Source organism: Musca domestica, unplaced genomic scaffold, assembly GCF_030504385.1.
Source record: "Musca domestica strain aabys unplaced genomic scaffold, Musca_domestica.polishedcontigs.V.1.1 1, whole genome shotgun sequence".
Classification (NCBI taxonomy): Eukaryota; Metazoa; Arthropoda; class Insecta; order Diptera; family Muscidae; genus Musca; species Musca domestica.
Genome location: NW_026712114.1, coordinates 49,838,722 through 49,862,386, shown reverse-complemented (window position 1 = coordinate 49,862,386; position 23,665 = coordinate 49,838,722). Strand labels below are relative to the sequence as shown.

Genomic DNA, 23,665 nt, shown 5'->3' with positions numbered 1-23,665 from the left:
TCCGCTCGTATTAATCGAGCGTGGTATCAAAATAACTGCCGAATATTATCGCGAAAATATTCTGGAGGGTGTATTGAAGCCTAGGGCACGCAAACATTTTGGCCACAGATCTTAGACATTCCAACAGGACTCAGCACCATCGCACTCAGCATGAGGTTCCTCGCTTCATTTCCAGCACACAATTGCCACCAAAATCTCCGTATACCAATCCGTTGGACTATTGTGTCTGGAGTATTTTGGAAAGCAAGGTTGGCTCTAAAAAATACCGAAGTGTCGATCACCTCAAGCAAGCGCTTCGGAGGGAATGCGCCAAAATACCGCAGAGCAACATTCAGGCAGCTTGTGACGGTTTCATTGGTCGTTTGGAGGCCATAATTCGTGCCAAAGGTGTCCAATTCGAACAAATCTAAACTTATTTTAAGATTTGATGCTATTTCCGACACTTTGTGCTTTCATTCGATAAAATTAAAAAAAAAAAAAACGTAAAAATTATGGCGTTTGTATTTAGCTGTCAAATGGACCATAACTTTCGTATGAAATTGTTTTGAATACCTAACAATACGACGGAGTGCGTAAATATTCTGGAAACGCTCTATGACATCATATCGAAAACAAAATCTTCCAAATTAGATTTGGAAAAAAGGGGCTTTTCAATATATTGTAGTGTTGTAGGGTATCACATGGTCCGCCATAGCCTTTGCTTACTTGTTTAAACATGGTATCGTTTTCTTTCATATTGTTCCAATATTTTGAATATATCCTTAATACCAACCACCTCGCATTTCAGTGATCTTAAATATTATTCAAAATTTCAGCAGTAACTATAATAAAATAATTTATGTTTTCAAATTACAAATCAAGACAATGTTCTCTTTCCAATTTTGCCTAATTGCTTTGTCGTGTTTCGTTACCATCCCGCTAAATAATCCATGCACATAAAATCTTTAAAATTCTTGGGTAAACACATTCCTTATTTATAATTTTGATTAAACACCAGTTGCCTTTCAACATTACAACTTTGATTAAACATTTTTCCCATGCGGTCTTTATTTACTGCTGCTACACCCCACAGTTATTTAAACAAAAATAAATTAAACACCAAATGTGCCAGATGCTACACATATCTCAATAATATAATTTCCTGTAAATAACAGCAGCAAGAAAAAAGAACAAGAACAACAACGGCTCCTTAAAAAAAGACATCTGATTGCTGCGTTTTTTTTTTTTTGTCATCTTTTATTTTATGCGAAGTGTTGACTTAATAACATGTTTAGGATGTGATTATCTGCTATAAAGTCAGCAATGTGATGCAATGTTCTAAATGACAAATTACTGTAAACAGCAGTTTATTATCCTCTCTGACAAAATTTACAATGTGTGTTGATTTTGCTTGGTTTCGAAGAGAGATGAGAATTTCTTTCAATCAACCCTTCGAAGGAGATGAAGTCGGGATGTGAAAAGTATTAAAAATGAAAACTAACGTCAATACATAGCCCAGCCCATCACTATATATCTACGAAGACAACCTCGGATAGTCTTTACTGCCATCAGCTTCTCTAAAAAGTTTCACTTAGAGACGATAATGAAGACTTAAAAACTTTATTACGATTTCCTGAAACTCTCCTTAAAGTACTGCCTCTAGATCATATATAAGGACTTATATATATTATTCTAAACAAGGAAATTAGATTTTTTTCAGAGAAAACCCCCAAAATTCCAGTTAATTAATAGGGAAGACTGCTGTAGCTTCAACTCTTCCATAGCTCTTCCAAAATTACAGGTATTGTATAGATAAGACTTCATGAACATTAGCTCTTCTATTGAAAGACTTATTGATCTCCTGATCTTCTGTAGAGAACTACATGTTTACTATAGAGAAGACTCACCGAAATACTCTTTTATCTTCAGCTCTCCAAAAGAGAAGACTTCCTCTATTTAAGCTTCTCAATAGGGAAGCCACTCTGTTACTATAGAAAAGACATTCTTATAAATTGTTACCGATCTAAAGCTCTCCAACAGAGAAGACTTACTTAACTTTAGCTTCTCAATGAAGAAGCTCGTCCTGAGTTCCTGAATATCAGTTTCTCAATAAAGAAGACATCCTGTAACGTCAGCTCTTTTATAGAGAAGACTTCCTAAACCACAGCTCTTCTATAGATAAGACTTCATGAACATTAGCTCTTCTATTGATCTCTTCCTGATCTCCTGCTCTTCTATAGAAAACCACAGCTTTTCTATAGATAAAACTTCCTGAATTATACCTCATCTTTATAAATTGTTACCGATCTAAAGCTCTATAACAGGGAAGACTTACTTAACTTTAGCTTCTCAATGAAGAAGCTCGTCTTGTAAAAAGACTACCAGAATTCAGCTCGTCTATGGGAAGATTTCCTCAAATTCAAGTTGTCTGTAAAGAATACTCCCTGAACCTCGAATCGAACTGTGAACAGTCCTTAGTTTCAGCTCGTCTAGAGAAGACTTGAAAAATAAACTTCTGATCTTCTATAGAGAAGGATCCTGGAACTTTATTTATTCCATAGTGGGGACTCCCTGACTTTTGATCGTCTATGAAGAAGAGTATCTGTCTTCTGTCGTCTATTAAGAAGACTCCCTGAACTTCAGCTCGTTTATAAAGACGATTCTATGATGTCAGCCTGGCTATGACTTTTGCTCGTCTATAAAGCAGAAGCCTTACTTTGGCTTCTTTATGGTGAAAGCTCTCTGACCTCAGATTTTATATTGAAAATACTCCTTGCATTCCGCTTCTCAAAAGCGAAGACTACTTGAAATTCAGGTCCTACTGGAGAAAAATATTAGACTTTATCTCTCAAATAGAGAAGAATTCTCAATAAAGAAATTTCCTCAAACTTTAACTCTTTTATAAAGACGGCGCCTTAACATTAGCTCTTTTACCGAGAAGACTCTTTGACTTCAGTTTTTTCCATAAGGAATACTCTCTTAAGAATACTCCCAACTTTAGATCTGTAAAAAATAATCCCTTACGTTATTTTGTCTTTGAAGATGACACCCACACTTTTGCTCCCCTAATTTTAGTCCTCAATAAATAAGACTTTAACATTCGCTGGACTAGAAGTCTACTTGATTTCTGCTGTTCTGTAAAGTAAGTTTATTTCACTTCATCTTCTCTCTAAGGAAGACCCTTTGACGTCAGTGATATAGAACACGCCTTGACTTTGGTTCATCTTTAGAGATTCCGTTCAATTTGTCTATAAATACCCAACTCATTACATCTATAAATACTTACTTTTGTTCGACTTAACGACTCCGCTTTGCTCATCTTTAAAGACGTTCCTCAGTACTTTAGAAAATACTCCCTTCAGATCTTCTCGAAAGATTCACTTCAGCTCAGGTCGGTAAGGACCTCCTTCAGCTCCACTCGTATAGTGGTAACCTTTTTTAAACAGTCTAAAGGTTTTTCCTTAAAGACCGCCTCCCTGTGGTCGGGTTTTTTCAGCCCACATTTTATGTTGTCACAATTTTTTTTACCTATCATGATTACCACCTATTCATCCACCAATATCCTGCTTTTTTATAATTTCCCTTTAATAGTAAACTGTGTTTCATAACTCCTCCTGGCTATTTTCTTCCATAAAAATCGACAAATAACAAATGAACTTTTATTTTTCATGAACAGTTGCTCCGGGTGGCATTTGCATATGAGAATACGAAACTGTTGTGGAACTAATACCCAAGTGAATCCTTGTTAGACGCTTGTCATTGCCATTCTTAGGTGGCATAATATTTGTTTTGTATGCTCATGAATCTATCGCCGGTACAATGGCTGTTGTAGCGAAACTTTATTGATTGATAGCTGTTGTGTTCGATGTACTGGAAACTTGCGATATGGGTAAAGTTCACATAGACCCCAACCCCAACGCCTTCATTTTCCCCCATTCACCAGTGAAAGTTTTGTTCAAAACATGTCTGTGTATGAATTATTGACGTGGTACCACGATTTCGCTCAACCGATTCCCTAAGTGAATGGTAGTAGATTGCCTTTGGCATTTTATTTCCGTTTCCTCTTTTGTCATAGAAAATGGTGTCCATAGCTTTTACGGCATGTTGTGCAGCTGTGTGTGAGTGAGTATTTGTTGCAAAAGTGTCGTTTTCCGTGAACCTGGCATTGACAACAGTTCGTTTCGTTTCGCTTCGTCGTTTTTTTGTTTTCTTCTTCATCGTGTTGTCATCCATTTGTGAATATGTGTAATTAATTGATGTGTACATGCATTGTGCATGAGTGTGTCGAGCGAGAGAGTTTTTTGTGCATCTCTTACTCTGGAGTGTTTAATGGCTACCTGCCTGTGACTGAATTGAATGGCTTTCCGATTCAATTGCTAACGATTGGAATGAATTGTTCGGTAACTTGTTTAAATCTGTTGCGAAACATAGCAGAATTTTAATGGCGTATTTTTTTTAATGGCGTATTTGGTTATCCCTTTGTGTGTTGTTGTTTAAATTAATAGGATTAAATATTTAAATTTTTTAGTTTGCCAAAGGGATTTATGCTACAAAAACCTGCATTTCGTAAAAAAACGAGATAAATATGTACAAAACAGAATTGCGGTCGATAGAAGAGTCAATTTGTTATCACAACATATTTCGTATATTTTTTGGGTTAGAGGTTTCGATTCAATTTTTGTACCCTACAACACCATGTGTTGGGGGGTATTATAAGTTTGATTGGGCCAAAAATTATGTAACACCTTGAAATATTGGTCCGCGACATAGGAAACTATGTATGGGTCTTCTCTCCGAGATGAGTCGATCTAGCTATGTATGTCCGTCCGTCCGTCTGTTCAATCCTGATGAAATCACAAATACACGAAAATGTCACTTCTGCCCGTTACATTGATGCTCATATCCAAGATATCGCATATATAGCAAAATACGGGTTTAAAGGTCAGACTGCTGTCATTTCTTAGCCACTTGTCCGACAGCTGTTAAAAATATTCCATCGACAGCTCATTATATTGTTTACAAGCGTACAAAAGCATTTTGCTGAGAATTTTCCAGAAAAAAAGGTATTCGTGATGGAATTAAAGGGTGATAGTGTGATTTCTTTATATTTGGCTGAAAACCAAAAGTGGCTATCGTTAGAGCACTTCAGCATTTAACTGTGAATAATTTTTTTGTGTCTCGTAAATCGCTTGTTGCCGTGATACGTCAAGGAAGTGAACGGAAGAAAACAGCAACATCAGCAAAAATGGTTCGAAAAGTAAGGAAGCGACTTGATCGAAACCCGCGTCGCAGTGGCCGAAAAATGGCTTGTGAGCTGAATATATCGCAATATTCCATTTGGCAAAAATTGAAAAATGAGCTCAGGGTAAAGCCATTGAAATTCCAAAAAGTACAAGAACTAACACCGCAACAGAAAGAAAATAGACTCAAAAGAGCAAAAGTGTTGCTTCGCTTGGCCGAAAGTGGTGAACTGCCGAATTTGGGTTTCCCCGATGAGAAAACATTCGTTGTCCAGCAGTTTGTAAACAAACAAAATGATCGTGATTACTTGCCAAAGAGGTTAGCTGGAAATGTGCACCTTCGGTAGGCCACCAGAACTCAAGCGCCGGCCATATTGATGATGTGGGCCGCCATAACAGCCGATGGTCGCTCTCCGCTCGTATTAATCAACAGTAGCATCGGAATAAATGCCGAATATTATAGCGAAAATATTCTAGACGATGTATTTAAGCCTTAGGCACGCAAACATTTTGGCAGCAGACCTTGGACATTCAAACAGGACTCATCACCATTGCACCCAAAATGGTTACAAAATGAAGTTCCTCGTTTCATTTCCAGCGCACAATGACCACCAAAATCTCCGGATACCACCGTTGGACTATTGCGTCTAAAGTATTTTGGAATGCAAGGTTGGCACTAAAAAATACCAAAGTGTCGATCACCTCAAGCAAGCGCTTCGCCGGGAATGGGCCAAAATACCGCAGAGCAACATTCGGGCAGCGTGTGACGGTTTTATTGGCCGTTTGAAGGCCATAATTCGTGCCAAAGATGACCAATTCGAACAAGTCTAAGCTTACTCTAAAATTTGGTGCTATTTCCGATATTTTTTGCTTTCATTCAATAAAATTTAAAAGAAAAGTGAAAAATATGGCGTTTGACTTTGTTGCAGCTTTTTTATCTCTCCTCTTTTTACAATCTCATATCGGGTAAAAATATGCCATTAAAAGAGTCAATATTTTTGTTACATTTTTTTCAAAATTTGTCAAATTTTTTACCGCATTCGATTTTTTCAATTTGACTTTCAATTTTAAATTGTACATTTTTTTAAGTTTTTCTACACCCCAACACTATATATACATGTAGCAATTATCGGTAGCAATTATTTTGCATGAGGTAGCGCTATGGTCTGAATTAAAGCCTACTCTTATGGAGATGTAAATCTGGGGTTCAAATGGACAAAAAAACATTTTCCTGATTTTGCAGTCGCTCTACATAGGAGAGATTTGGGGACAGGGAAGAAGTCGAGCATTTCGGATGACCGTTGGATTATATTTAGCTGTAGAATGGACCACGACTTTTGTGATTTTTTTTTCGAATGTATAACAACACGACGGAGAGCGTAAATAAGGGTAACATCTGGGTAGGGCTCTATGACATTATCTCAAAATCGAAATCTTCCAAAATGAATTTGGACACAAGGGGGCTTCTAACATATTGTAGTGTACTAGGGTATCACATGGTCGGCCCCGCATTACTATAGCCTTTTCTTACTTCTTTTTAATAATAACAGGTAAACTCCAGCAGATTGTGAAAGTAAAGCTTAACACATAAAACACGTGTATCGGTAAATTTAAAGTTGACATCGCACAGTGACCTAAATAAAGGGGGAAAGTTCTCCTCTTTAAGACTCCTCGGAATCCGTTACTTTTAGTTATATAGTTGTTATGTTGTTATAAGCCTCAATTGACAGCACTTAAAATCCAACAAGACATGTAGAAATACTTTTCTCTAGTGGGTTCTCAAAGCTCTCTCTAAATTGAGATACCAAAATCAATCAGCGATTAGGAAACAAGTACCAAAATTTTCAAAAAATTTTCAAAAAGATTCCTCACTACTAAGTTTCTTAGAACTAAAATGTAAAAACGTTACCTGGGAAATAAGCTACAAAAACCCCAAACACCGTGACAATCGAAACATTCACTACACCATACACGGAACTTGACATATGATGACATTTTTCTTTTGTGTTTTAAATAAATAAAATTAAACTTTCCACCCCATACAATGATCTCAAATTTGTTACACTGTGTTAGAAACCCCCAAATTGCCTATATATATTATGTACATTGCAATATTTCTCTCTACCACATTTGTACCAAGGCACATCAAATAAAAACTTGTGGTTATAATTTAAACAAAAAACCTTCCAAAAATACTAAATCTTCTTTCAATTCAACAAAAAAACAATTAGTGAACCAAAAACTACATCTGCAAATCTCAAGTTAACTTCATATCCCCCCTGGCACAGATTTTGAAAATTTCAAACTGCTCAGAGATAACATACAATCTTTGGAATTTTAAGAGCTACTAAGTTTCTTAGAATTATTCTCTTAACTGCATTCCTTTAAAGTCGTACAAATGCACTTAGAAGTTTAGATGTTGTAGTTTTCGACCGACCTTCAACCTCCTTGCCCACATCGCCCCCACCAAACGCTGGAGGAATATTTTCAATCTAATAAACTCAACATTCCTCCATTAAGAGCATACAAAGTGAGAACTACACAACCACCCTCCTCCATTCCTTTTATAGTACATGTTGAATCAAATATAATCCTTATCAGTTATGGGTAGTGAGCATTGCAGCTGCATCTGCAGCTACATTATATCCTGCGGTTTCTTTCCGATGTACAAACAGAGTTCAAAGTGCACTACAACTATTTAAGTGATAATAGAATTACCCTCTTAAGAGCTGAACTCAAGAATTTAACATCATTCCGTTCTTGTTGTTGTTGTTGTAGCAGCTCATACATATGTGTTCGTTTGGTTTCCATTTTCTGACTCAGTTCAATCCGGTTCTGCCTCTAAGTCCAGTCTCAAAAAGGATGCAACCTGTATGGGTTGAGTCCATAACGAGACTGGAGTTAGGTGAGTAGGCTTGGCTGGGCAGCGAAATAAATGCGGCGTGTCATGTGGGCCTGTGCCACATGCTGGGCAGATGTTCTGCACTTCGCCGTTGATCCGGGCCCAGTAGGAATTTAGGCGGCTGCACCATCCGGATCGTAATTGAGCCAAGACTACTCGGGTTTGTCGGGGCAGCTCTCGTTCTTCAGCTGCGACGGGAGGGGGATGGTCTCCTAGCACAGTATTCACTCTATATCCTTCAATGGCTTCTGAGACCGCATTAGAGTGAATACTATTCAGTCCCGCTTGATAGGCCTGTTGATCTAGAGGCTCTCTCTTATACCTCTGTACCTCTCTCTCTAGATCATGAAGGTCTTTCCTAACCTGCCTGGGCGGAGGTTGCCTATCCACAAGATGGTGATTTGGATGGCTTTGTCTATAACACCCAAGCAGGTATTGCATTGACAGCATTTTGTTATGCTGTCGCACCGGTAAGACCTTCGCCTCCTCATGTAGGTGATCGACGGGTGTCATGAGAAGGCACCCTGTTGCGGTTCTAAGGGCGGCATTCTGGCAGGACTGAACATTTTTCCACTGCGTAGCACTGACGTTAGCGGACCACACTGGAGCCGCATAGTTTACCACAGACCGGCCTATCGCGTTGTAAGAGGTCAACAAGGTCTCCTTATCAGCTCCCCAAGTACTGCCGGCCAGAGACTTGAGGACCTTGTTCCTACTTCTAATCTTGTCGCAGATAGCTGTGGTATGCGCGGACGACTTAAAGAGGCTATCGAATGTGACCCCTAATACCTTGGGGTAGTTGGTGGTCGGAATAATAGCACCATCGACCTGCACATTCAAGGATAGCCCCATCTCCGCAGTCCATGTGGTGAAAAGTGTGGCCGTCGACTTAGTGGCGGATATCTTCATATTCCTCGCAGTGAAAAAGGCGGTAAGATCAACCAGGTAAGCGTTCAACCGATCGCAAATGTCATCAATAATGGGTCCGGACGCCACGAGCGTACAATCATCTGCGTACGTAATAATCTCTATGCCGTCTGGAGGGCGTGGAATTTCAGAAAGGTAGAGGTTAAACAGTTCCGGAGATATCACCCCACCTTGGGGAACTCCCTGTTTAACTCTACGGATGCTCGACTTCTTGTTTCTGAATTCCACGTACGACTGGCGTCCACACATGTAGTTTACTATCCAACGTTTCAAACTTGGCCGGAGGGTGGTGCGTTCAATGTCCTCAAACAGTGTGGCGTGATTGACTGTATCAAAGGCTTTTGATAAATCAAGTGCCACCATAACTGTTCTATCGCACGGCCTGTTCTGGTTGAGACCTCTACTGACATGTGTGGAAATGGCGTGTAAAGCTGTTGTTGTGCTATGCAATTTTCGGAATCCGTGTTGATGATCGGCTACTGGGAAACACTCTCTTATGCTGGGGAGGAGTAAAGCCTCAAGCGTCTTTGCTACTGGTGACAAAAGTGATATCGGCCTGTATGAATCACTTTTGCTGGCATCCTTGCCTGGCTTCAGTAGCGGGACCACCCTGCCCATTTTCCAGGCATCGGGAACTACTAGGGTGGCTAACGACAGATTGAGAAGCTTTGTCAGATACTCAACTCCTGGTTCATCCAGTTGCTTCAACATCACCATTGAGATTCCGTCAGGACCAAGCGCTTTGGATGACTTTGCGCTTCTGATGACCTGTGCAACATCTGCCAACGTAAATTGTGGTGGTACCTCCTCGGCTGGAAGGGATCGTACACGGCGTAGTATCCTTCTCTTCGCCCTGTCACTCTCGGGGTGCTCTACAAACTGCCGGTTAAAATAACACGCGCACCTCTTCGGATCTGTCACTTCTACGCCGTTAAATGAGACAGATGTCCGATCGTCCTTTTTTCCAGGGTTCGAAAGCGACTTAACCGTTGCCCACAATTTACTCGTTCCGGTACCGATGTTGCAATGCTTCAGATGTTCTAGCCACTTTTTCCGCTTATGCTCGCCTACTAACCTGTTTACCTCCAGAGTAAGTTCCCTGACTCTGGGGTTATTAGGGTTAGTACGGCGAAGCTCATCTCGCTCGTTTGCTAATCCCGCTGCCTCTGCTGGGAAATTTGGTCTTATTTCAGGTATTCGACCAGCAGGTATATAGCGAGCGGCTGCAGCTTTGATGATGTCCCGGAAACACCTATCTGCTACCTGAACATCAGATGGGTTGGGCAGTTCTCTGAAGCGGCGATTGGTATACTCTCTGAATTCTTGCCAATTAGCTTTCCCGTGGTTAAGGAAAGTGCGGCGTTCAGAGTCGATGAAGTCGGGTGGTCTATTGATGGCGATAATAATGGGGAGGTGGTCTGAGCCTAGAGAAATGACTGATTGCCAAGTTACGTCATTCGTCAGACCTGGGGACACGATGGATATGTCCGGAGAACTGTGGCAGTCTCCCCTTATTCTGGTGGGCGCGTCCTCATTCACTGTGCAAAACGTGGAGCTATCGATTTGCTCAGCCAGCGCCATGCCTCTCTGGTCATTACCTAGGACGGAATGCCATAATTCATGATGGGCATTGAAATCCCCTAGCACCAGACGGTTATTGCCTACCAGTAGTGAACTGATATTAGGCATATAACGTGGGGCACAGCTATTTAACGGCGGAATGTACACGTTGAGCACCTCTACCTCGGCGGTTCCACACTTGACCGCTACCCCCATACATTCCATGTACGGGTCACTAGAGTCAAGCTCAGGCGAGATAGGTCTGTACTGGACAGAGTGGTGCAATAGGAACGCTAATCCTCCACCTCCACCTCTGGAGCGATCCTTCCTCAGTACGTTGTATCCATCACAACTTTGAAGCCTGCAGGTGGTACTCAGCTTCGTCTCCTGGATCGCTGCGACCTTGATGTTCTTCCGACTCATAAAGCTTACAATTTCGTTGATCTTACCTCTGAGACCATCACAATTAAATTGGAGAAATGATGCATTGTCCGGAACTTGAACAGCAATGTGTGGCGTCAGCTGCTGCGTAGATTGCTGTTGAGGAGATTGCGGGGGAGTCTCATATTGCGACGACGATGAGGACGCCGAAGATGAAGACTCACTGGGGTCTACATTGACGCAGCAGGAAGCAATGTAGTCCCTATCGCTATACTCCTGTATCCGGTTTAGGCCGGAACAATTCCGGAAATGCACCCACTCCATGCATCCGTTGCATCTCACCGAAACCGATCTGTGGTGGATGCGATTACGACAAACGGAGCAGAACCATGGTCCGGGGTTGGTCTCGATCCCGGCTCGGACCAAGAGAATACGGAGCAAACATTCCGGGTAATGTTGCTCCCACATCAGAAAAATGGACGAACACGAACATGTATTTGCTGGGTTGGCGGCCCCTGGTCGGAGAGATGTGCCTCCGAGTCAATCCGGTACATAGAACCGGCCGCCGTGGGATTGTCTTGTTGTTGTTGTTTTTGTTGCCTGTATCGTGGTTGCCGGTTGTCTTTCGATGGTTTTGTCGTCTTAAAGTCATGACAAAGTTAGGTATAATTTAATAGGAAGGCAAAAGTCTTTAGTTGCTTGAGTAACTACAATATGTGCCCATATTTGGTCTGATTGAATTCTACACAGAATTGAACTGCAAGTCGGGAATAAAAATGTACATAATTTTAAGAAAAAAAAAATATGATGAAATTTTAATTAACATATGTTTGGCCAAATAACCAGTGAGGAAAGAACAATAGTCGGGTGAGGCTGACTAAGGTATTATAACCCTACACCACTAAGCGTATTTAATAGAGCTATCGTAACAAATAAATTTTAATTGGGAATTTATGTGAAACAGATCATACCAACTATGAACCTTATTTGAATGCGTATCATGATTTTAGAGTAGTCATAATTTGGGAACTATAGCCAACTCTTCATCGATTTTCAACAAATTTGAAGGACGCTTTTGTGGCTCTAGTACCAATTGCTGTATAGTGCATGATATGACTTCAATAAGAATTATATTAAAAAATTTTAATTGGGCCAATAGCTATACTGGACCGAGTTTCGCTAAATAAAAAATCGGTTGAATATGAAAAAATTTATCCAATTTGGCCTGATATTACGTGGAAAATATCCGTAAAATCGGATGAAGATGTATATCGAAGCTATATAAAATTTGAACCGATATCGATAAAATTTGGCAGAGGTATTTTCGAGCTGCATCGGATGTCCGGTACCAAAAATTATTTTTGTGGAGTGCATATTACGCATGTGCGGTATTTTGCCCATTCCCGGCGAAGCGCTTGCTTGAGTTAATCGACACTTTGGTATTTTTTAGTGCCAAACTTTCTATCCAAAATATTCCAGACACAATAGTCCAACGGATTGGTATCCGCAGATTATGATGGCCATTGTGCGCTGGAAATGAAGCGAGGAACCTCTTTTTATAACCAATCTTGGGTGGCGCGTGCTGAGTGCGATGGTGCTGAGTCCTGTTAAAATGTCCAAGGTCTCCGGCCAAAATGTTTGTGTGCCCAAGGCTTTAATACATCCTCCAGAATATTTTCGCCATAATATTCGGCATTTATTCTGATACGAACTAATACTAATACGAGCGGAAAGCGATCATCGGCTGTTATGGCGGCCCACACCATCACCATGGCCGGCGATTGAGTTCTGGTGGCCAACCGAAGATGCACATTTTTACCTGACCTTTTGGCAAGTTAACACGATCATTTGGTTTGTTTACAAACTGCTTGACAACGAATGTTTTCTCATCGGAGAAAAACAAATTCAGCAATTCACCACTTTCGGTCAAGCGAAGCAACTCTTTAACTCTTTTGAGTTTATTTTCTTTCCGTTGCGGTGTGAGTTCTTGCACATTTTGGAATTTCAATATTTGCCGAATGGAATATCTTTAGCTCACGAGCCGTTTTTCGGCCACTGTCATGCGGTTTTCGATCAAGTCGCTTCTTTACTTTTCGAACCATTTCTGCTGATGTTGATGTTTTCTTCCGTCCACTTCTTTGTCGTCGGACTACGCTGCCAGTATCACGGTAACGTTTAAATGCTGGAGCGCTCTAACGATGACCACTTGTGGTTCTCCAGCCAAATATAAATAAATCATACTATCAAGCTTAGATTCGATCACGAATAACTTTTTTTTTTTCTGCAAAATTCTCACCAAAATGCTTTTGTAAGCAATATAATGAGCTGATACTGAAATAATTTTAACGGCTGTCAGACGAGTGGCAGCAGTCTGAAGTTGGTGGCAGGTTTTTTATCTCGCCCTGTATAATCGTATATTTAATCAAATTACCTCCACTTTACTTACAAGATTGTTACATCATCAATTATTTGTAAGACCGATGGCCTCAAAAATATACACAGCTTGTACTACTTAGAGTCTGAAATAGCTCATATAAACCATAATATATATGTATATGTATATGCCGATGTACACATGGCATACCCATACCATTTCAAACAAGTGATTACTTTTGAAATCTTCAAGCCACCATACCACATAACAAATACAAATGCAATAGTCCATGTACATTGTGTGTACATAGCATAAAACGTATGCACCTGCAGAGAGAGAGAAAAACAATTCGATATATATTAGGTATGGCTCCATGGTCCACCACGCATACAATAACATTTATAAATGCGAACATACATACATACGCTTATAGAGGGGAGAAATCTACACACTGCAAGCATATCTTCCAAATGACTTTACAGCAAACTCTTTTCTGTGGCTTTTAAATTCACATTCATACACACACATGCATGTATGTTTATACGTATGTACATACCTGCAAGGAAAAAACACCACAAGCCGCACGAATGTCAGAAACACATATCACATATGGTTCAGGTGGCAGGACCTTACAAAATGGACACTCAACAACATCGATTGTGCCAGTGTGAGTATGTCGAGGCATGTGTGTTTACCACAGTCAGCCACAAAACATGTCCCTTGATGCTAAAACGTATGAATATGCTGACAAAATTGTATTACAACTCCTTGCACTACTACATTGGTCACGTATGCGTGTATATTTATAAACATGCAACATCATGACCGGTCCATGTTGGAGTTTAGGCAATAAAACGGAACACGTATGGTTTAAAACATTTTGTTTAGACTGGAACAACACTTGTTGGTTAGCAACTTTTGTGCATATTTTAGTGAACGGCATCTAAGTGGGACGTGTACGGAAGAAGGAAATCAATAAGGTCTGCTCGTGACTTTTACAGAGGAGAGCGAATGGATTAATACTTTAAAGGAAAATGTTTTATCCGATTTGCAGACTATAATGCAAACGATTATAGTCGAATGAAAAATGTTTTTATAGGGCATTTCATCCTTTGGCAACAATTTCTACAACTGCCCTCTCGTTGTTTTATTAAAAGTACCACTATAATAATTTTTTTTTAAACTTTCTAAAAAAAATATTAATCAGAAAATATAAAGTAGTGATACGGGAACTTTCTTTGATGCTAAAACCGTAGAACTAAGAATTATGTTAATTTAACAGCAATATCCCGATTTTAATTTCTTCGGTAAGTGATAATATGACTCAATGAGGAATGCTTTTGTCTTTGGAATATATTTTCTAAAAAGTCGTTTTGCCACAACTTTTGGCCAACTTGAAAATTACAAATTATATAGGGAGGACCATTAAATGGGGGCTATACCAAAACGTGCACCTGTACATACAATTTCCTGTCATAGACTCTAGTATCCATTACGAACTTCAAATACAAAATTGGAAACAATTCCGGTAAATGATTTCGCTAAAGTCATCAAAATACCGAATATCGGGGGTACTGTCAGAAGCTGTTGTATCCATTACAAACTTCAAATACCAAATTTGAAACAATCCGGTTAATAATGTCGCTTAAACATTTCCGGTGAATAACGTCGCTTTAATAACCAAAATAACGAAAATAGGGAGGTACCATTATATGGGGGCTATACCAAAACGTGAGCCTACATGGCCCATTTTCAATACCAAAAGTCCTGCAGACAAAATATACTTTTGAGTAACATTTTATCAACCTACTTCATTTCGTTCGGAAGCTAGAGTGATTTCCACAGACGGACGGACATCGCTAAATCAACTGATCAAGAATATGTATACTTTGTGCGGTCTAAAATGTATATTTCAAACGAAATGACAAACTTAATATACCCTTCATACTATGGTGGAGGGTATGAAAAATATATAGCTCCTACTAATTATACCCTCAGCCTTATGGCTGTAGAGGGTATATATCATTTTATACTGCCAAAACGTGCCTCATCCAAATAATAACATTTTTAATCCTAGGTCTCTTTAAACCAAATCCGTTTCAGGACATTTGGAGTCGATCTAGCGATTTCCATCCGTTCGTCTGTCTGCCTGGTTTGCTGGTGCGCACGATAACTTGCGAAAGGAGTATCCGTTTTGGTCCAAATTTATTACAGCCTAATATTTTTATCAACCTAATATCGAATTCGGAAATGGGCAATATCGTCCACTTCTTTTGTTACATCCCCCACAAAAGACCAAAATCTTTGCTAGGTCAGGTGAGAAAACGAATAATATCGATACACTAAAATCCGAAACAAGCATCCGGTTCTCTTCATATTTCACACATCTCATTATTTCTACTAACACAAGATCTTCTGTGAAGATGGATCGGTCCACTCCATCTGGTTCCTCCCCCACAAAGAATACAATTTTGAATACCCATGAAGCTCATAAAACGCGAAATTAACATCCGATTCCATTCAGACTTGGATATGATATAGATCGGACCATTGTTCAAGAAGAGAGAGGTGCTCTGAATTCGAATTCAATTGGGAGCACTCCTGGGAGTATATTCTAACGAGCGAATTCTATGTTTTAATGTAACTCAAATAAGAGCAAGCTCGTTCTCCAGTGAAAGTAAAGAACTACATATAACAATTAATGTTGGTAGAAATACCTGAGTACCTAGCGGACGAGTACCATCAGGAAAAGACAAAAACAAATAAAAACGCAGCTAAGCTCCGCCAGGCAAAACTATAAATGCGCTTCATCATTTGGAATAATCTTTCGTTGGAAAATGGAGCAAAAATCATAAAAATATCTTATATAGGGGCTATACCTATACTATGGTGGAGGGTATAAAAAATAAAAACAAGTAAAAAAGCAGTAAGTTCGGCCGGGCCGAACTTTGAATACCCTCCACCATTTGGAACGAATTAGAAAAAATTCAAAAAACATAAAACCCATTAAAAATTCTTTTAAAATCTTTAAAATATCTAATATAGGAAGGTGCCGATACGATATTGTGGACCTATAAAGACAATCTGCGTGTAAAGTACTCACAAGGAACTCCTTGTGTGGATTTTCAAAATACCGAATATCGCGGGGTATCGTTATATGGGAGCTATACGTTATCGTGAACATATATTGAGAATTCTCTGTCCGTTGAAAAATATGACTAAAAACATCAAAATACCGAATATCGGGTGTAACGTTATATGAGGACTATACGATATCGTGGACCTATATAGATAATTCTCTGCCGAGGTGTAAAGAACCCAGAATGAACTCCTTGTGTGGATTTTCAGACAATTCCGATGAAAAATGTGGGTAAAATCATAAAAATACGGAATATCGGGGGGTACCGTTATATAGGGGATATACGATATCGTGGACCTGTATAGACAATTCTCTCTCAGGGGGTGAAGTACTCACAAGGAACTACTTGTTTAAGACAATTCCATTGAAAAGTGTGGCTAACATCATCAAAATACCGAATATCGGGGGTACAGTTATATGGGGGATATACGATATCGCGGACATATATAGACAATTCTTTTTGAAGGGGTAAAATGCCCACAAGGGACTCCTTTTGTGGAATTTCAGACAATTCCATTGAAAAATGTGGATAAAATCATCAAAATACCAAATATCGGGGGTACCGTTATATGGGCGCTATACGATATGGTGGACTTATATAGATAATTCTCTGCCGAGGTATAAAGTACCCACAAGGAACTCCTTGTGTGGATTTCCAGACAATTCCATTGAAAAATGTGGGTAAAATCATACAAATACCGAATAACGTGGGGGTACCGTTGTATGGGGGATATACGATATCGTGGACCTATATAGACAATTCTTTTTGAGGGGGTAAAATGTCCACAAGGGACTCCTTTTCTGGAATTTCAGACAATTCCATTGAAAAATGTGGCTAAAATCATCAAAATACCGAATACCGTGGGGGTACCGTTATATGGGGGCTATACGATATTGTGGACCTATTTTGATAATTCTCTGCCGAGGTATAAAGTACCCATAAGGAACTACTTGTGTGGATTTTCAGTCAATTCCATTGAAAAATGTGGCTAAAATCATCAAAATACCGAATATCGGGGGTACCGTTATATGGCGGCTATACGATATCGTAGACCGATATAGTCCATCTTCGAACTTGACCTGCCTGCAAACAAAAGAGAGATCTGTGCAAAGTTTTAGCTTCCTATCTTAATTCGTTTAGACTGTAGCGTGATTACAACAGACGGACAGACGGACGGACAGGGCTAAATCGTCTTAGAATTTTACGCTGATCAAGAATATATATACTTTGTTCGGTCTAAAATGATCATTTCGATGAGTTACAAACGGAATGACGAACTTAATATACCCTCCATACTTTTTTTGGTGGAGCGTATAAAAATAATAAGGTAAATATAAATTCAATATTTAACGGCAGTTTTTTTTTTTTTTTTTTTGATATGTTATTGCTTTATATTGGTTATTACTGGTACCAAAATGTACTTAATATACCCATTATTTTATTACGGAATTTTTTGAACAAAAATTAAAATGGAGTTATTTGTCTACTTTAGTGTAAAATTAGCATTCACTTTGAGGCGTTTGCCTATACAGAGGTGATTGAAACTAGGAAATTGCCATAAAAGTTCCTTGTAATCACTCGATCAACATAACATGCGACAGCAACCCATACACAAGGATAGGATCTTGGTATAGTCGACTTCCACCTCTTACAACCAAATTTTGAAACATATTTGTGTCTGTATGCTGGGTAAATATCCATTCCCTGTGTACATTTTGCCCCAAATCAAGTTATTTAGATTTTTTCTGTATGTTCACTATACTGTCTCGTACAACCTCCCAAATTGTATCATGGACAAGTGTAAATTGATATTGCCGTACGTGCAGAAATATAGGCCCCGGTAGATGTAAATTCTTTGGCGTTTGTCTCATACGTGCATAAATGTGACATGTTTTGCGACAGGATATGAGATACAAACCCTAGACAACCACCTCATTTCAATACCAAAAAAAAAACAGTCGGATTCGGATAAAGAAAACTATATTGATTTAATAGGACAGACAAAAACATGATGGACGTTTCCATTTTACTAATTTTTCTTATTTAACAACACTTTTTTCTAATGTCTGTACTAAAATAAAATCATGTGTATTCGGAAAATATAAGGTCATATTGAAGCCAATTTTATTGGGAACACTTTCCAAACTTATTTGAAATGCCAATACTCGCTTCATTGCCAATAACAAGGAATATATTCCAATACAAAACATACATTTGACAACGAATATGGTCTTCCTGGTCACAACGTCACTGCTTAATGGTGTATGTTGCCAGTACATTGTTATTTTACGAATCCTCCTTGTGGTTCAATTTATGGCATACCTTGCTACATACATTCCCCTGCAGTGGCAGGAGCACACAGTAAAACAAACTTAACCAAAAAATATAATTGTCTGTACTCTTCCACGTCCATTCAAATGTGAAAGATCCTCTGGTTACACAGCTCCTACCGATTCCGAATTTGAGGTAGGCAAGTGCATATTTGTGTGTGAGTGTGACTGTTTGTGGATGGATTTTCAACACTTGCTGGTCAGGTAGGATATAACCCAATCTTACATTTGAGTACATTATTGTAGTTTGGCAATGGTGTGTTGGTTGTGTTATACAGGAAATTCATGCGGAGAAATTATTCGAATATGAAACAGAATTTAAGGCGGGTAATACGATACCCTTTTCTCAATAATTTATAGCATAATTAACAACTAATACGTTGTGATCTTCTAATGAATATCTGTAGGAGAAATTCCAAGTCGAAGTCGGTTTAAGTGTGAGAAAAGGTATCAATTGGTCGAAGTATTGGACCAAATTGGATAATACAGGGTGAGATGAAAAAACTGCAACCAACTTCAGACTGCTGTGATTTCTAAGCCACTTGTCCCACAGCAGCTTAAATTATTTCAATGATAGCTCATTATATTCTTTACAAGTGTACAAAAGCATTTTGGTGAGAATTTTCTAGAAAAAAAGTTATTCGTGATGGAATTCAAGTATGATAGTGTGATTTCCTTATATTTGGCTGGAAAACCACAAGTGGCTCCAGTGAATTTAAATGTGAATAAATCTTGTGTGTCTTATTACCGTAATACTGGTAGCGAAGCCCGACGTCAAGGAAGTAGACGGAAGAAAACAGCAACGTCAGCAGAAATGGTTCGAAAAGTAAAGAAGCGACTTGAAGGAAATCCGCGTCGACGTAGCCGAAAAATGACTCGTGAGCTGGACATATCGCAATATTACATTCGACAAATATTAAAACTAAGCTCGGGGTAAAGCCATTGCAATTCCAAAAAGAGCAAGAACTTACATCGCAACAGAAAGAAAATAGACTCAAAAGAGCTAAAGAGTTGCTACGCTTAGCAGAAAGTGGTGAACTGCCGAATTTGGTTTTCTCCGTCTCAGATGAGAAAACATTCGTTGTCCAGCAGTTTGTAAACAAACAAAATGATCGTGTTTACTTGCCAAAGAAGTCAGCTGAAAATGTGCACATTCGATGGGCCACCAGAACTCAAGCGCCGGCCATGGTGCTGGAGTGGGCCGCCATAACAGCCGATGGTCGCTCTCCGCTCATACTAATCGACAGCGGCATCAGAAAAAATGCCGAATATTATCGCTAGAATATTCTGGAGGGTGTATTAAAGTCTTGGGCACACAAACATTTTGGCCGCAGACCTTGGACACTCCAATAGGACTCAGCACCATCGCACTCAACACGCGCCACCCAAGAAAGCTTAAAAAATGAGGTTCCTTCACTTCATTTACAGAGCACAATGACCACCAATGACCGAATACCAATCGGTTGGATTATTGTGTCTGGAGTATTTTGGAAAGCAAGGTTGGCACTAAAAAAGTGTCGATCACCTCAAGCACTCGCTTCGACGGAAATGGGCCAAAATACCGCAGAGCAACATTCGGTGACCAATTCGAACAAATCTAAACTTATTCTAAAATGTATTGCTACTTCCGACATTTTTATAAAAAAGCGGTACCGATATGTGGGGACTATACCAAAACTTTAACCAGCTTTGATACTTTTCTGCTTTTTAGCTTCCTATCATTAGTCGCTTTGAGTCTTCAGTGTTTACAACCGATGGAGGGACATGGCTAAATCGGATGCTTTAATAGGTATTAAATGATTATTTCGATGAGTTCCATCTTTAGAACAAACGTATTTAATTTGCGTTTAACTTTGCCACACTTCATTTTATACCCTCCACCATACTATGGAGGGTATATTAACTTTGTCATTCCGTTTGTAACTCCTTGATCAGCGTAAAATTCTAAGTCGATATAGCGATGTCCGATTGTAATCACGCTATCTTTCGAACGAATTGAGATAGAAGACTATAAATTTGCACACATATTTATTTTACCAGTAGGCAGGTTAAATTCGTAAATGGGTCATGTAGGTCCACGTTTTCATATAGCCCCCACGGTACCTCCCGATATTCGGTATTTTGATGATTTTAGCGACATTATTCACCGGAATTGTTTCAAATTTGGCATTTGAAGAGCGTAATGGATACTACAGCTTATGACAGAAAATTGTCTGCGCAGGTCCACGTCTTCGTATAGCCCCCCTATAATGGCACCTCCCAATATTCGGTATTTTGATGATTTTAGCGTCATTATTCACCAGAGTAGTTTCAAATTACGTATTAAGAGTTCGTAATGGGAACTACAGTCTGTGACAGAAAATTGTCTTTGCAGGTCCAGGTCTTCCTATAGGTCCGATATAGCGGTACCTCCCTATATACGGTATTTTCATGATTTTAGCTACATTATTCACCGTTTATTTCAAGTTTTGAATTTGAATATGGTAATGGCTTATAATAAACAATGCCTACGTAGGTCCACGTCGTATAGACTCCAATATAACGGCTATATTCGGTATTTTTTATATTCTAAAGAATTTTTAACGGATTTTATTTTTTGAAAATTTCCAAATTCGTTCCAAATGGTCGAGGGTATTCAAAGTTCGGCCCGGACGAACTCACTGCTTTTTAACTTGTATTTTTGTTTTGTTTTTTTTTCGATGACATGGCAATCTTATGATTGTTGGTTGGGCGTTCTATGCACTCAGCCGCTTTTACAAATAATTTTAATTGTTTAAGAACTTGAATGTATGTCGGCGTACTTCTCGTATTGTCTTGTTATTTTTTATGTTTGCTGGAGCGGAGATTCGCTAGTCAGCGACCATATTTTTTGTAGTTGGACGTGCTCATTCTGGGCCGTCGGGTACTCATAACTTGGTTTGATATAAGTTAGTTATGTATTTTGCCTTATGATCTCTTTACGAATAACTCATAATGTTTTGCTTACTAATATTGCATAGGATATTCAGTTGTCATTATTTTTGGGTATGTGTTTGTCACAACAAATAACCCAGCCGAACTTGTCGTCGTTTTTACTTAGAAAGATATCTACCAACTTTTAGGTTTTCTTTAAGTGTTTACCACATTTCACAAAGATTAGCCTGCAATACAAGGCTTCGAGTTCTGGTATAGCCCAATATAACTATAATAACGATTTCAGTTATTTCATAGTGAACAAATAAACCATCACTTCTTTAAAATCCAAGATATTTTGCTTCACCCGATTTTATATGTAAATCCATCAATGGCTAAAATTAAACGGCTTTAAATAATTTAAAAACATCTTCTGGTTTTTTCAAATAATACGAAACATCATCATTAATGGCTCTTTGGCATACGTATTCAATTTAAAGTCCATTATTATAATTTGTGTACTTTAAGGAAGAAAAAATTAAAACAAATTGCAAAAAGCATGCAATTTATTTGTTTTTATTCTTTTCACTTTCATTCTTTGAATGTGCCAGGACACAGACATATTTTTCTTTTACTTTTTGTTTTTTTTTTTTTTTTTTTTTGGCCAAGAACACTTAAGAGTCCATTTTCACAAGAGCAAAAACAACAAAAAGAAAAATAAAAACAACATCCACCCATTACGGTTAGTTTTGGCTGAAGTAAATTGAAGAGGAAAACATCAACAACAAAAACAAGACTTACTTGGCCGATGCTTGAACCAAATTCCAATCGTATCCTTCTAAAACTTTCATAACGGCACTGGTGATTCGTTCATCTTCCTTGCGACCGACCACATTTTCACCGCTTAAACGTTTCTGTTCAGCTTTTAGGGCAATATTTGCCAAAACCAATGTTTCCACAGGTTTGACACGTTCCACAGGATTTTTATTTGTTTCCACGGAATTCGTATCCGTTGCCATGATATTCAGCAAAAAATATGCCACAAAGAAGAAGCCAAATAAAACAGATGCACAAAATTTATATTAACATTAAAAAAAAATATTTTTTGTTCAAAAGCTCACAACACTTTTTTCAGATATTATTTTTTTTATTTTTTGATATGTTTTGACTTTTTGTGAAAAGTTTGTTTCATATGATTTAAAATAATTATAATTTTTTTTCTCCAAGCCGTCGGTAGTTCACTTTTAGTACTTTTTTTTTGTGCAAGATATGAAAATCTCGTTTAACGGTAGGTATTTGCATTAAATCACACTCTCTCCGCTAGTTGAGCTTAAAAATGTTGCGCGCACGACAGACCCCAATGGAAACTAATTTCACTGATCTTGATGACAAATTAACATTGCTCCCCTGCGGGCAAAAACAGGCGCACGCACACGAACAACAAAACACACGACCCGATGAACAACAAGTTCGTTAATACAACAAACTACATACTACGACAATGATCGCACCCAGTCATCATGATCCCTCTGCATATGACGAATCAGCTGCCAAGCCGAATACTACTGCTTACTGCTCGCTCAAGTCAAACGAAGTCGTAAATCTGCTAACGACAGCCTAAGAAATTCACACACACACACATGCTTACAGAATGCAGTGGTTGTTGATCAAATATTTACTCTTTCATACATGAGTAGTAGTTGTTGGTTTACGGTACTTTGTTGGACATTGAGGAGCTCCAAGGGACAGCACCCACCACCATTTGTATTCAGTTCCCCCATATGTGTACATTCCAATGGGCATAATTTTCACACACTTGCTAGCTCCAAAGACACAAACACAAGCCCAAATCCAAACCCCATCTACATAGTCCAGTTATAAAAGCCGAGAATTTGTTTTGGTCCGATATTTGTCAGTCCATCGCATGAACCAAGTGCGAC

At 38.9% G+C, this 23,665-nt stretch overlaps 1 protein-coding gene across 1 annotated transcript in view; it reads right to left on the bottom strand.

Moving 5' to 3' along the window:
* LOC101900714 (alpha-protein kinase 1) overlaps positions 1–23,175 on the bottom strand; it is a 76,333-nt gene extending 53,158 nt beyond the window's left edge. The window contains exon 1 of the mRNA XM_005179549.4: positions 22,527–23,175. Coding sequence (XP_005179606.3) covers positions 22,527–22,744 — 218 coding nt within the window. The 5' untranslated portion in view covers positions 22,745–23,175. The remainder of the gene's footprint in view (positions 1–22,526) is intronic.
* Between the last annotated feature and the right edge of the window lie 490 nt (positions 23,176–23,665).